This window comes from Oncorhynchus gorbuscha, linkage group LG18 (genome assembly GCF_021184085.1).
Source record: "Oncorhynchus gorbuscha isolate QuinsamMale2020 ecotype Even-year linkage group LG18, OgorEven_v1.0, whole genome shotgun sequence".
NCBI lineage: Eukaryota > Metazoa > Chordata > Actinopteri > Salmoniformes > Salmonidae > Oncorhynchus > Oncorhynchus gorbuscha.
Window position 1 is genome coordinate 23756593 of NC_060190.1, and position 12946 is coordinate 23769538.

General features: G+C 41.9%; 1 protein-coding gene across 1 annotated transcript in view; it reads left to right on the top strand.

Annotated features, from left to right (window-relative positions):
• The window catches only part of slc2a9l2 (solute carrier family 2 member 9, like 2), a 253543-nt gene that overhangs the window by 20407 nt on the left and 220190 nt on the right, over positions 1-12946 (top strand). The window contains exon 4 of the mRNA XM_046310980.1: positions 9573-9733. Coding sequence (XP_046166936.1) covers positions 9573-9733 — 161 coding nt within the window. The remainder of the gene's footprint in view (positions 1-9572; positions 9734-12946) is intronic.

Sequence of the window (12946 nt, forward strand, 5' to 3'; positions counted from 1 at the left end):
AGATCACTGTAAAGAGGACGTTTACATACACTTAGGTTGGAGTCATTAAAACTTGTTTTTCAACCACTCCACAAATTTCTTATTAAAAAACTATAATTTTGGCAAGTCGGTTAGGACATCTACTTTGTACACGACACAAGTCATTTTTCCAACAATTATTAACAGACAGATTATTTCACTTATAATTCACTGTATCACAATTCCAGTGTGTCAGAAGTTTACATACATTAAGTTGACTGTGCCTTTAAACAGCTTGGAAATTCCAGAAAATGATGTCATGGCTTTAGAAGCTTCTGATAGGCTATTTGGCATAATTTGAGTCAATTGGAGGTGTACCTGTGGATACATTTCAAGGCCGACCTTCAAACTCAGTGCCCCTTTGCCTGACATCATGGGAAAATCAAAAGAAATCAGTCAAGACCTCAAAGAAAAATTGTAGACCTCCACAAGTCTGGTTTATTCTTGGGAGCAATTCCCAAACGCCTGATGGTATCACATTCATCTGTACAAACAGTAGTGCACAAGTATAAACACCATGGGACCATGCAGTCGTCATACCGCTCAGGAAGGAGACGCGCTCTGTCTCCTAGAGGTGAATGTACTTTGGTGCGAAAGTGCAAATCAATCCCAGAACAACAGCAAAGGACCTTGTGAAGATGCTGGAGGAAATGGGTACAAAAGTATCTATATCCACAGTAAAACGAGTCCTTTATCAACATAACCTGAAAGGCCGCTCAGTAAGGAAGAAGCCACTGCTCCCAAACTGCCATTAAAAAAACAAAACTATGGTTTGCAACTGCACTTGGGGACAAAGATCATACCTTTTTGAGAAATGTCCTCTGGTCTGATGAAACAAAAATAGAACTGTTTGGCCATAATGACCATTGTTATGTTGAGAGGAAAAAGGGGGAGGCTTGCAAGCCAAAGAACACCATCCCAACCGTGAAGCACGGGGGTGGCAACATCATGTTGTGGGGGTGCTTTGCTGCAGGAGGGTCTGGTGTACTTCACAAACTAGATGGCATCATGAGCAAGCAAAATTATGTGGATATATTGAAGCAACATCTCAGGACATCAGTCAGGAAGTTAAAGCTTGGTCGCAAATGGGTCTTACAAATGGAAACTGACCATAAGCATACTTCCAAAGTTATGGCAAAATGGCTTAAGGACAACAAAGTCAAGGTATTGGAGTGGCCATCACAAAGCCCTGACCTTAATCCTATAGAAAATTTGTGAGCAGAACTGAAAAAGCGTGTGTGTGCAAGGAGGCCCTAAAACCTGACTTAGTTACACCGACTCTGTCAGGAGGAATGGGCCAAAATTCTCCCAACTTACTGTGGGAAGCTTGTGGAAGGCTACCCGAAACGTTTGACCCAAGTTATACAATTTAAAGGCAATGCTATCCAATACTAATTAAGTGTATGTAAACTTCTGACCCACTGGGAATGTGATGAAAGAAATAAAAGCTGAAATAAATCATTCTCTATACTATTATTCTGACATTTCACTTTCTCAAAATAAAGTGGTGCTCCTAACTGACCTAAGACAGGGAATTTTTTACCAGGATTAAATGTCAGGAATTGTGAAAAAATGTAGTTTAAATATACTTGGCTAAGGTGTATGTAAACTTTCGACTTCAACTGTATGTATGTGTGCATATACACAGCTCAAAAAATAAAGGGAACACTAAAATAACACATCCTAGATCTGAATGAATGAAATATTCTTATTAAATACTTAACAAAATCACACATAAATTATCAATGGAAATCAAATTTATCAACCCATGGAGGTCTGGATTTGGAGTCACACTCAAAATTAAAGTGGAAAACCACACTACAGGCGGATCCAACTTTGATGTAATGTCCTTAAAACAAGTCAAAATGAGGCTCAGTAGTGTGTGTGGCCTCTACGTGCCTGTATGACCTGCCTACAACGCCTAGGCATGCTCCTGCCAAATCCTGGACAGTCTGTGGTGCAACGTGGCGTTGGTTAATGGAGCGAGACATGATGTCCCAGATGTGGGCGGGCCAGTCCATAGCATCAATGCCTTCCTCTTGCAGGAACTGCTGACACACTCCAGCCACATGAGGTTTAGCATTGTGTTGCATTAGGAGGAACCCAGGGCCAACCGCACCAGCATATGGTCTCACAAAGGGTCTAAGGATTTCATCTCGGTACCTAATGGCAGTCAGGCTACCTCTGGAGAGCACATGGAGGGGCCCCCAAAGAAATGCCATCCCACACCATGACTGACCCACCGCCAAACCGGTCATGCTGGAGGATTTTGCAGGCAGCAGAACGTTCTCCACGGCGCCTCCAGACTCTGTCACATGTGCTCAGTGTGAACCTGCTTTCATCTGTGAAGAGCTCAGGGCGCCAGTGGCGAATTTGCCAATCTTGGTGTTCTCTGGCAAATGCACAACCCCCACCTGTGGATGCCCACCTGTGGACGTCAGGCCCTCATACCACCCTCATGGAGTCTGTTTCTGACCGTTTGAGCAGACACATGTACATTTGTGTCCTGCTGGAAGTCATTTTGCAGGGCTCTGGCAGTGCTCCTCCTGCTCCTCCTTGCACAAAGGCGGAGGGAGCGGTCCTGCTGTTGGGTTGTTGCCCTCCTACGGCCTCCTCCATGTCTCCTGATGTACTGGCCTGTCTCCTGGTAGCGCCTCCATGCTCTGGACACTACGCTGACAGACACAGCAAACCTTCTTGCCACAGCTCGCATTGATGTGTCATCCTGGATGAGCTGCACTACCTGAGCCACTTGTGTGGGTTGTAGACTCCGTCTCATGCTACCACTAGAGTGAAAGCACCGCCAGCATTCAAAAGTGACCAAAACATCAGCCAGGAAGCATAGGAACTGAGAAGTGGTCTGTGGTCACCACCTGCAGAACCACTCCTTTATTGGGGGTGTCTTGCTAATTGCCTATAATTTCCACCTTTTGTCTATTCCATTTGCACAACAGCATGTGCAATTTATTGTCAATCAGTGTTGCTTCCTAAGTGGACAGTTTGATTTCACAGAAGTGTGATTGACTTGGAGTTACATTGTGTTGTTTAAGTGTTCCCTTTATTTTTTTGAGCAGTGTGTGTATATATATATTTTAAGAGGACTACATGTGAAAACCCTAAGAGTGTACAGGAACAGCAGAGGAGGGTTGCCACTTTGTTCACCCTGTCCAATTAGGCACCACCAACCCTTCTGAGCTCCTTTCGTCCCCTTTCATGAATGCTTTAATGAATGCACTTTCACAGGAGGTTGCTGATGGGTGAGCGGCTCATAATAATGGCCGGAACTGTGCAAATGGAATGGCATCACACACCTAGAAACCATGTGTTTGATGTTTTTGATACCATTCCAATGATTCCACTCCAGTCATTACCACGAGCCTGTTCTCCACAATTAAGGTACCACCAACCTCCTGTGTTGCACTCTAATGTTGTACGTAATGTTCTGTCATGTGGGCTATTAATGTACCCGATGACCACAAATTCTCCTCTGAAAAGTTTCTTCCAAGTATCTTGACTTTCTCCTAATTAAATCTAAATTATAGATGGAAAGTTCAGAAAATTATCTCCCTCTCTGTCTGGAGCTGTTTTGGGGTTTTGAGAAATTGTTCTGATATATTTGACCACAAAACTCCAGAAGTGAGATTTTCAGTCAGAGACTAGAATCTAGCAGAGGGAGGTGAGTGGAAAAAGCTTTGGCAAAGACCGATTGAGGTCCAAATGCACCAGCTCTTAATTATATTAACCTATGCATTAGAAAAAAACATATGTTGTTGCAGTCTTCTTGGGAGATGCCATCACCTTTTCTTTTTAGGTACTGTAGGTGAATGGTATTTCAGTCTTAGAGAATTTCTGTCTGCTAGCCTTAGGATTTCCTAATGTTTCTATTTGGCACTTAAGCAAGACATCACAAGGGAGCAATACCAACTGGCAGAAAAATAGTGTTGATTTACTGGTGTATTGTACTGGCACAGGCCCAGAGTTTTTCTGGGCCTCTAATTCTCCACTTTGATGGGAACAAGTGTGAAATGTGTGTAGCCCTTGAAATTGTTCATGACTCAAGAAGAAGAGAGCCATCATCCCTTTTGAGACGGAAAACACAGCTTTTGTTGTTTGGTTTGTTTGTCATTGTTCACACAGTGCTGGCTTTGTGTTTGTTTTTCCATGTCCCACAGGTAACTTGATTTGTTTTAGAATGAGGGGGACGTCCTCTGCAGTAGTCAATATTTTTCCGGAGGACATCAATTCCATAACAACCTGTGTCTTAAAGACAGATCATGATTGATAAGTATTTTGTTGTAAATGACCTACCTAGATATTACAAGTAAAATACACCAAAAAAGGCGAGGCTCATGGAGCAACAGTTTCTACAATTAGGCATACTACAGTTGAAGTCGGAAGTTTACATACACCTTAGCCAAATGCATTTAAACTCAGTTTTTCACAATTCCTGATATTTAATCCTAGTAAAACATCCCTGTCTTAGGTCAGTTAGGATCATCACTTTATTTTAAGAATGTGAAATGTCAGAATAATAGAGTGATTTATTTCAGCTTTTATTTCTTTCTTCACATTCCCAGTGGGTCAGACGTTTACATACACTCAGTTAGTATTTGGTAGCATTGCCTTTAAATGGTTTAATTTGGGTCAAATGTTTTGGGTAGCCTTCCACAAGCTTCCCACAATAAGTTGGGTGAATTTTAGCTCATTCCTCCTGACAGAGCTGGTGTAACTGAGTCAGGTTTGCAGGCCTCCTTGCTCGCGCACACTTTTTCAGTTCTGCCCACAAATGTTCTATGGGATTGAGGTCAGGGCTTAGTGATGGCCACTCCAATACCTTGACTTTGTTGTACTTAAGGCATTTTGCCACAACTTTGGAAGTATGCTTGGGGTCATTGTCCATTTGTAAGACCTGTTCGCGATCAAGTTTTAACTTCCTGACTGATGTGTTGAGACGTTGCTTCAATATATCCACATAATTTTGCCTCATGACGCCATCTATTTTAAGGACAACAAAGTTAAGGTATTGGAGTGGCCATCACAAAGCTCTGACCTCAATCCTAAAGAAACTTTGTGGGCAGAACTTAAATGTATTTGGCTCAGGTGTATGTAGACTTTCGACTTCAACTGTACATACATACATGCATACTGTATGCGCCTACAGTAGTAAAGGCAACACAGTATACAGAAAATAAGGAACTGACTTTGATAGGAAAGCTGACATGTCCAAAGTTATTATTTGTAAGAAAAACAACAAGGAAGGCAAAGCGAGCACCAGCAAGAACATTTTAAATTCTTGCAAGACTGCACAAATATATGCATATTGATTTGGCAAACATGAATGAAGTGCGGTGGGCTCTCCTCGAAGAGAGAAGTTTGTCCGGCTCAGTAAAGCCTCAAACATAAGTTGTCCGCAAAGCTGAATGTCAATTAATGAGGAGGCAGAACACACCTCAATTTAAACTGTTAGAAAATTCAACTTGTTAGAAAATAATTTGAAATTGACAAGTTGAAACAGCCTATAGATATTTGCACATGTAAACTGTCCTGTTGCTTAATAATCACATTTTGGAACAGTGAGTGCATTGTGACATCACGCTGGGGCGCCCGTTAGAGATATTTGGAACTCACATGTGAAAATGTGAAAGGCTTCTGAAGTTTCTGATTTCAATTTGAAATTTCTGACTTAATTTTCCCCTTCAATGCTTTTCAGGCAGCGTTATTCTGTGGCTTTGTTAAATGCCTTCTCTCAACCAAGAATGTCGTAAACAAGAATGACTCCCCTTTGATCAGTCAACATAAACACGATGTTTATGTGAAGAGTTTAATTCCAAAACGCTATATATCCATTTTCAGTAATGTTGGTAAATTAGCTTTTATTTTTTAAAGAAATGAGATTGGTGTGTTTATTCACTATCTAATCATGGCATGGGTTGTTTATTGACAGATGTATTTGTTTAAAATCTATCACTTGATGGTTTCATTTCAGAGAGACAAATAACCATGTTTTTTTGCTAAATGCTATATCTCCCTCACTCTCATAGAAATAAGTAGTACTGCTAGGGTTTACACAGTCAAATGTAACAACTACATTTTAATAAAGAACTGTACAAGTGATACATTTGCTTCATCAATATTAAAAAGATATATTAATTAGTTCATTACTCCAGTCTGAGCTCAAAATGACTGCTATGGCATTTGTCCTTCTGCATCACAATTTAGTTGGCTAATTGGATCCTGAGCAGTCTTATAGTCCCCAGACACATGCAGTCTTTGATTCCTATCCTGTATCTAAATCCAGCCGTCGGTGTCCCTCTAGCACATTCTTAACATACATTTTTTATATGCTCACAAATCAGTGAATATAGTACACACACACACACACACACACACACACACACACACACACACACACACACACACACACACACACACACACACACACACACACACACACACACACACACACACACACACACACACACACACACACACACACACACACACACACACACACACACACACACACACACACACACACACACACACACACACACACTCAATAGAAATCACTTGGGCTGGTTAGACTTCCCCATAAACCATCTTTCCATGCGTTTCCCTTTCATGTTCCCTTCAGGTGTGGACTGTGTGTGAGAGTTTAAAGTTAGGATCCACTGACGATGTACCTGCAGGCCTCCAGAAGCCAAGCTGGTCATCTTGTTCAATGGTCAAGGAAGTCTTCCTTTTGGGATGGAGGTTGTAGGATAAGAAAGTGAGAGAGAGCCAGAGACATACTGGAGACTTGGAGTTTAGCTTTGAAAATAGTGAAATGCCTGATAGACAGGAGAGGTGAATAGGTTTTGACTTAAATACATTTTTTTGGTCACATTTCAAGTGTAAATTGCTCTGACGGTGGCCGACACGTAAGCTTTAATCACGTGATGCAACTGGGTTTCTCTTTTTTGAAGTTATAGCGTTATTCTCAAAGCACCTGAAATGAGAGAACTCAAATGTGCAAGTGCTTTTTTGAATTTTAAGTCTAAATTGGGTGAGTGTACACAAATATGTGAATTCACCCATAATTGCTGTCTAGGTGTCGTGTCGTTCACATTTTTCTAAATTTACAGCATTGGGTTGAAATTTGAAATACTTGCTACACCAGAAGTTAATGGTTATATGTCGGAGGAATGTATATGGTGGAGTCAATTAAGGGTGGATACAAGCCATGGGCTTTCGAGAGTTACTAAGTGAGGGAATAAGGCAATCACATGGTTGCGGTCACTGATACGGGTGGATAGCTGTGGATTATTGATGTGTGCTGAGAATCGGGAAGCAAGTTCAGGGAGTGAGTGATTAAATAAATGAAACATAATACAAAACAAGGAACACGAACAACGCACAGACATGAAACAGAAACAATGACGCCTGGGGAAGGAACCAGAGGGAGTGACATATATAGGGCAGGTAATCAAGGTGGTGCTGGAGTCCAGGTGTCATAATGCGCGTAACGATGGTGACAGGTGTGCGCCATAACGAGCAGTCTGGTGACCTAGAGGCCGGAGAGGGAGCACACGTGACAGTACCCCCTCCCCGACGCGCTGCTCCAGCCGCAGGACCCCGACCAAGATGACGATTCCGGGGATCAGGAGCGGACCGATCACCTCTGCTAAGGCGCCGGGAACCTGTCGCTCCAGCTGGAGCGTGAGAGCCTGATGAGCCGGCTGAGACCTGGGAGCCCGTCGAGGCAGGGGAACCCGTCGAACCCACCGAACCCACCAAGGCTTGGGAATCCGATAAGACGGCTGAGGCCTCCCAGGTAGCTCCGGTTCTGACACCCAGACCCGAAATCACCTCCAAAACAAAAAACTCCCTGATGCTTCCCTTTGGGGAGGCGTCATTCTGTGATGAGTGTGCTGAGATTCGGGAAGCAAGCTCAGGGAGTGAGTTGTCCTCTTTGGGGTAGGTGGAAAGCTACCGTCCCACCTGGCCAACATGCGGTGAAATTGCAGAGCGCGAAAAAAAAAAGGTAATATTAAACATTCATGAAAATACAAGTGCCATACATAATTTAAAAGCTTAACTTCTTGTTAATCCAGCCGCTTTGTCAGATTTCAAAAAGGCTTAACAGCGAAAGCACACCATGCAATTATCTGAGGACAGCGCCCCGCGCACAAAAGCATTGCATACCTTTTCCAACCAAGCAGAGGCATCACGAAAGTCAAAAATAGCGATAAAATAAATCACTTACCTTTGAAGATCTTCATCTGGTTGCAATCACAAGGGTTCCCGCTACATAACAAATGGTCCTTTTTTCGATAAAGTCCTACTTTATATCCCATAAAGTAAGCTTATTAGGTGCGCTTGACTCAGTAATCCACCGGTTTCCCTCGTTCAAAATGCATACAAATGAATCCCGTAATTTACCAATAAACCTCGTCCAAACAAGTCAAACAACATTTCTAATCAATCCTCAGGTACCCTAATATGTAAATAAATGATAACATTTAAGACGGAAAATAGTATATTCATTACCGGAGATAAATAACGAAGTGCGCACTCTCATCCAAGCGCATGAAAACACTACAGCCAAAATGGGAGCTACTTACAAAAACGACACATTCTAGCTCATTTGTCAAAAAACAAGCCTGAAACTCTTTCTAAAGACTTGACATCTGGTGGAAGCCCTAGGAACTGCAATCTGGAAGGTATTCCTTTTATATTTCCATAGAGAGCAATTATAATCAGTGGTGAGTTCAAAAAATCCTCGGGTTTTCGCTTACCATATCAGTTCTGTTATACTCACAGACATTATTTTAACAGATTTAGAAACTTTAGAGTGTTTTCTATCCAATACTACCAATTAAATGTATATCCTAGCTTCTGGGCCTGAGTAAAGGGCAGTTTACTTTGGGAACCTCATTCATCCAAACTTACGAATACTGCCCACTACCCCGAAGAAGTTACTTAATCAAGAAACTAAACATAATACTAAACAAGAAACATGAACAACGCACAGGCATGAAACAGAAACAATGATGTCTGGGGAAGGAACCAAAGGGAGTGACAAATCTAGGGCAGTTAATGGCGTCCAGGTGAGTGTCATAATGCGTTTAACGATGGTGACAGGTATGCCGGAGAGAGACCACACATGACAAATGAGGAATGAGAGCCGAGGTCCGGTCAGGTCACATGAAAGGAGAAGGAACAGTTATTACACACATCACTTAACTTCCTACCTAGCAACAAAGATGTAATGTTTAGAGAAAAGGAGGAGACTCCGCCTAAAGTGGGGTGTAAATACTTGTGCTGGTGGGAACATGTCTGTCTTTTCAGCTGTCTGACCTGTTGGGTGAATAAACTTGGTTTGAGCTTTTCCTAGTTGTCCGTTAGTTTTTACTCTGTTTATTTAGAACCTAACAACAGCATGGACTTTTAAAGGTTACGTAAACATTACCTTGAAATCGGATGGAAAATAAATAATAATTTACCTTGTGTGAATAATGAGAAACATATTTTTTGCTGAGATGCTGACTTCCTTCCTCTTCCTCTCTATACAGTATATAAAGACATTTTACAACCAGACATGGATGGAGCGCTACGGAGAACCCATAGGAGCAGACATGGTCACCATGCTATGGTCCATCACAGTCTCCATATTTGCCATAGGTGGCCTACTTGGAGCGCTCTGTGTCACGTTGCTCACGAAACTCATTGGAAGGTAAGTTGGAACACCTATGATAAGCATTAAAAGAAGAGGTTTGCTGACATAGATATTAATGCATACATATAAATGAACATTTAAGCATACATATTTCCCTGCACGGCTCCTTTGTTAAGAAGATGAACCTGTCAGCGATTAGGTAAATGGATAAGCGGAGTCAGGCACAGGACACAGGTATGAGTAATAATCTGAATTTACTCAATGTAAGCAATGTTCCAACAAGGAAAAATACAAAATATCCAGAGCACAAAGAACGAAGCCACATGACAATGACTATCACTCACAAAACAAAGGGAAGCCAGAGGGTTAAATAAGGAACATTGATTATGGAATGGAAACCAGGTGTGTATAATGAAGACAAAACAAAACGAAAATGAAACATGGATCGGTGGTGACTAGAAAGCCGGTGACGTCGACCCCCGAACAAGGAGAGGGACCAACTTCGGCGGAGGTCGTGACAGAACCATTGCGCTGGTAAGGTAGCGCAGAGGCTTGCAGTGAATTAATCCATTTTTGATGATAAGTGCTTCTGGCATTGTCTGATGAAGGATCTTTGAGGTGGGAGTATATGAATATTGAATATTGAATATTGACAAGTGAACTTCTGAATGTCTATTAGAGTTTCCCAGTGTGAGTAAAAGGCCTGAACATAGCTTTATCTATTATCTTTATCTTATTTTTTGGTGCGACAACACTCACCACACTATTGGCAATTGAAGCGAGGAGAGGAATTGGCATATATGTTCAAACCGTCCACCCCTCCTTTGGGATTCTTCCCCATCTCCTTCTCCTCGTCAACTTTTGAAAGTGGCCACCTAGATAAACCCTTCCCCCATCTGTTCTTCAGTTTTCTTTCCTCCCTGTCGTTTTTCTCTCTTAGCATTTCAGTGAGCGAACCTTTAGTGGTCAGGACGCATGTAGACAGACAGACAGACAGATGTCACGGTAGATGGAACATGGCAGGAAGAGCTGAGTGCTGACAGCCTAAGGATTCCAGCAGGCCTGTGCATGGGTGATTCCCTCATGGATGCTCCACAGGCCCCCCATGGAGACAGACACCACTAAATCCACTCCAGGCACCTCTACATCTCTCACAAGGATACTTGCCAGCCAAACGGATTCCAATAGACATTTCTGTCCTTTGATGTCACCAGGGATCTTTCAGTTGGTGTAATTTCCAAATGAGTGTCCCAAATCAGTGCTTTATGGTCGCTATATAGTAATCAGATTTTGAAACATATCAAAGGAATTAAATGTTGATTTCAGCCCTTGAGAAGCCGCATAAAAATAAACACAATTTGAGTCCATATTCCCTCCTCCGGGGAGAGAAATGTGTAAAGTAAATTTAACATGAAGCCTCCATTAACTGAGTACATCTTCATGCATCAGTTCCCCATTCCCTCTCTCTTCTCATCGGAGATACTGGTGGGTGTGAGGCTAAACATGACTTAAAGGCCTGCAGACACAAGTAGTACATGACGCAGGGGCAAATGTGTGACCCACCTTTCAGCTCCAGCACTTGAAACTCCTTGGAATTATTAAGCAGTAATTATTCAACTGTATTCAAGTACTGTTTAGTGCTTACATGTATCAAAAATAATTGTGGGGATTTATCGAGATATTCATTATTGATATTCAATACCCTAGGTCGGGAATTGGTCACAGAATTGTTTTTATGACATAGAAACTGTGGGTGGAGACGTATAATCTGATTTCTCATTTATTTCATCCTCAATTTGTGAAACATTCCAGAATTGCTTAATTTTAGCAGCGTGAATTAGGGTTTCTGAATTTGAATGACCTGTAGCCTATTTATTTCTGTGTTCCAGTCCAAGTCATTAACAGAAACGATATTTGCGTCAGTCAATTACCTATAGCCTACTCCAAATGACATAATGCACCTACATAGCATACTAAAGGTTTCAATCCTTCTTGTTCACAGACAAGTTTTCACTGAACTTTATTAACTCGGTCCATGCGGCTCACTCCCATTGTAGCAATGCAGCTGCTTAGCAATACACTGCCACCAATAATGATTCTTAGAGTTTGATGCCCCCTGTTGCAGCTCTTGACATTGGTGGAAAGTGATAACATAGACTCTAGAGGAGCGTTGACAGCGGCAAGATAACGTTCAATTTTTGCCCTCCCTGATTTGTGGCCCAAGTGATTAAGTTTAAGACTACGGTTAAGCCTACTGCATGTGGTAATAGAAGCTGTAGATAATAGTCCCTTTGTGGCTTCTTTATACCTCTCACTCATCACTGAAATATTACTTAGAGACTATTAGGGGATGAACGTAAAAGATGTGACTGTTTATGATGTAAGCAATAGTCTTAACCTTACCATACTTCATCCTTAATAGCCTTAGGATGAGATTCATAAATACATTCATTTATCAAATGACTAATACAACCTGACTTGACTACTTTCTGCATGGCCTAAAATTAGTCGATGAATGAGACAGCGACATAATATATGATCAGGAATACAAAATGGTTGCTTGAAGATGGAATTGGAAACGAGGAAATGAAGTGTGACGACCAATGTGAAACGACAGCGTGGCAAAATTTGGCACATGGCATTTTACGTTATTTTCTGGTTGTATACTGGTTTTCTGGCATGTAAAGCGGCGGTTTTATGGGCTCCTGACCAATTTGTATAGTTTATTACATAATGTTTCCACCATCGTTTCCTTTGAACGAAAAGAGCTTCTGGACATCAAAACAGCGATCACCTACCTCGATTTGGATGAAGAATTCTACTTCAATGACTCGGTTATGCAGGACATACTGCTCACCTGGGACCAGGCTCTAAGCCCCGACACTCAGAAGAGGAAAAGACGGTGCTATAGAGGCCGACACCTTGATGAAACTATGGCAACCAGTGAATAAACCGCCTCTACCCTCTCTTCAGTTGGGGAATCACTGGAGAACTAGATTAGCTCCATTCGAGACTATCCTACCAATGGCACCTGAAGAACTGTGATATACAATGCTTCACAGAGTCTTGGCTGAATAAGGACACGGTGAAATATAAATTGAGCGTTTTTTTCCTGTGCATCGGTATGACAGAATGGCAGCGTCTCGTAGACCCAAGGGCAGGGGTGTGTCTCTTTTTTTTCTTCTTTTTTTTCTTCCACCTTTATTTAACCAGGTAGGCTAGTTGAGAACAAGTTCTCATTTGCAACTGCGACCTGGCCAAGATAAAGCA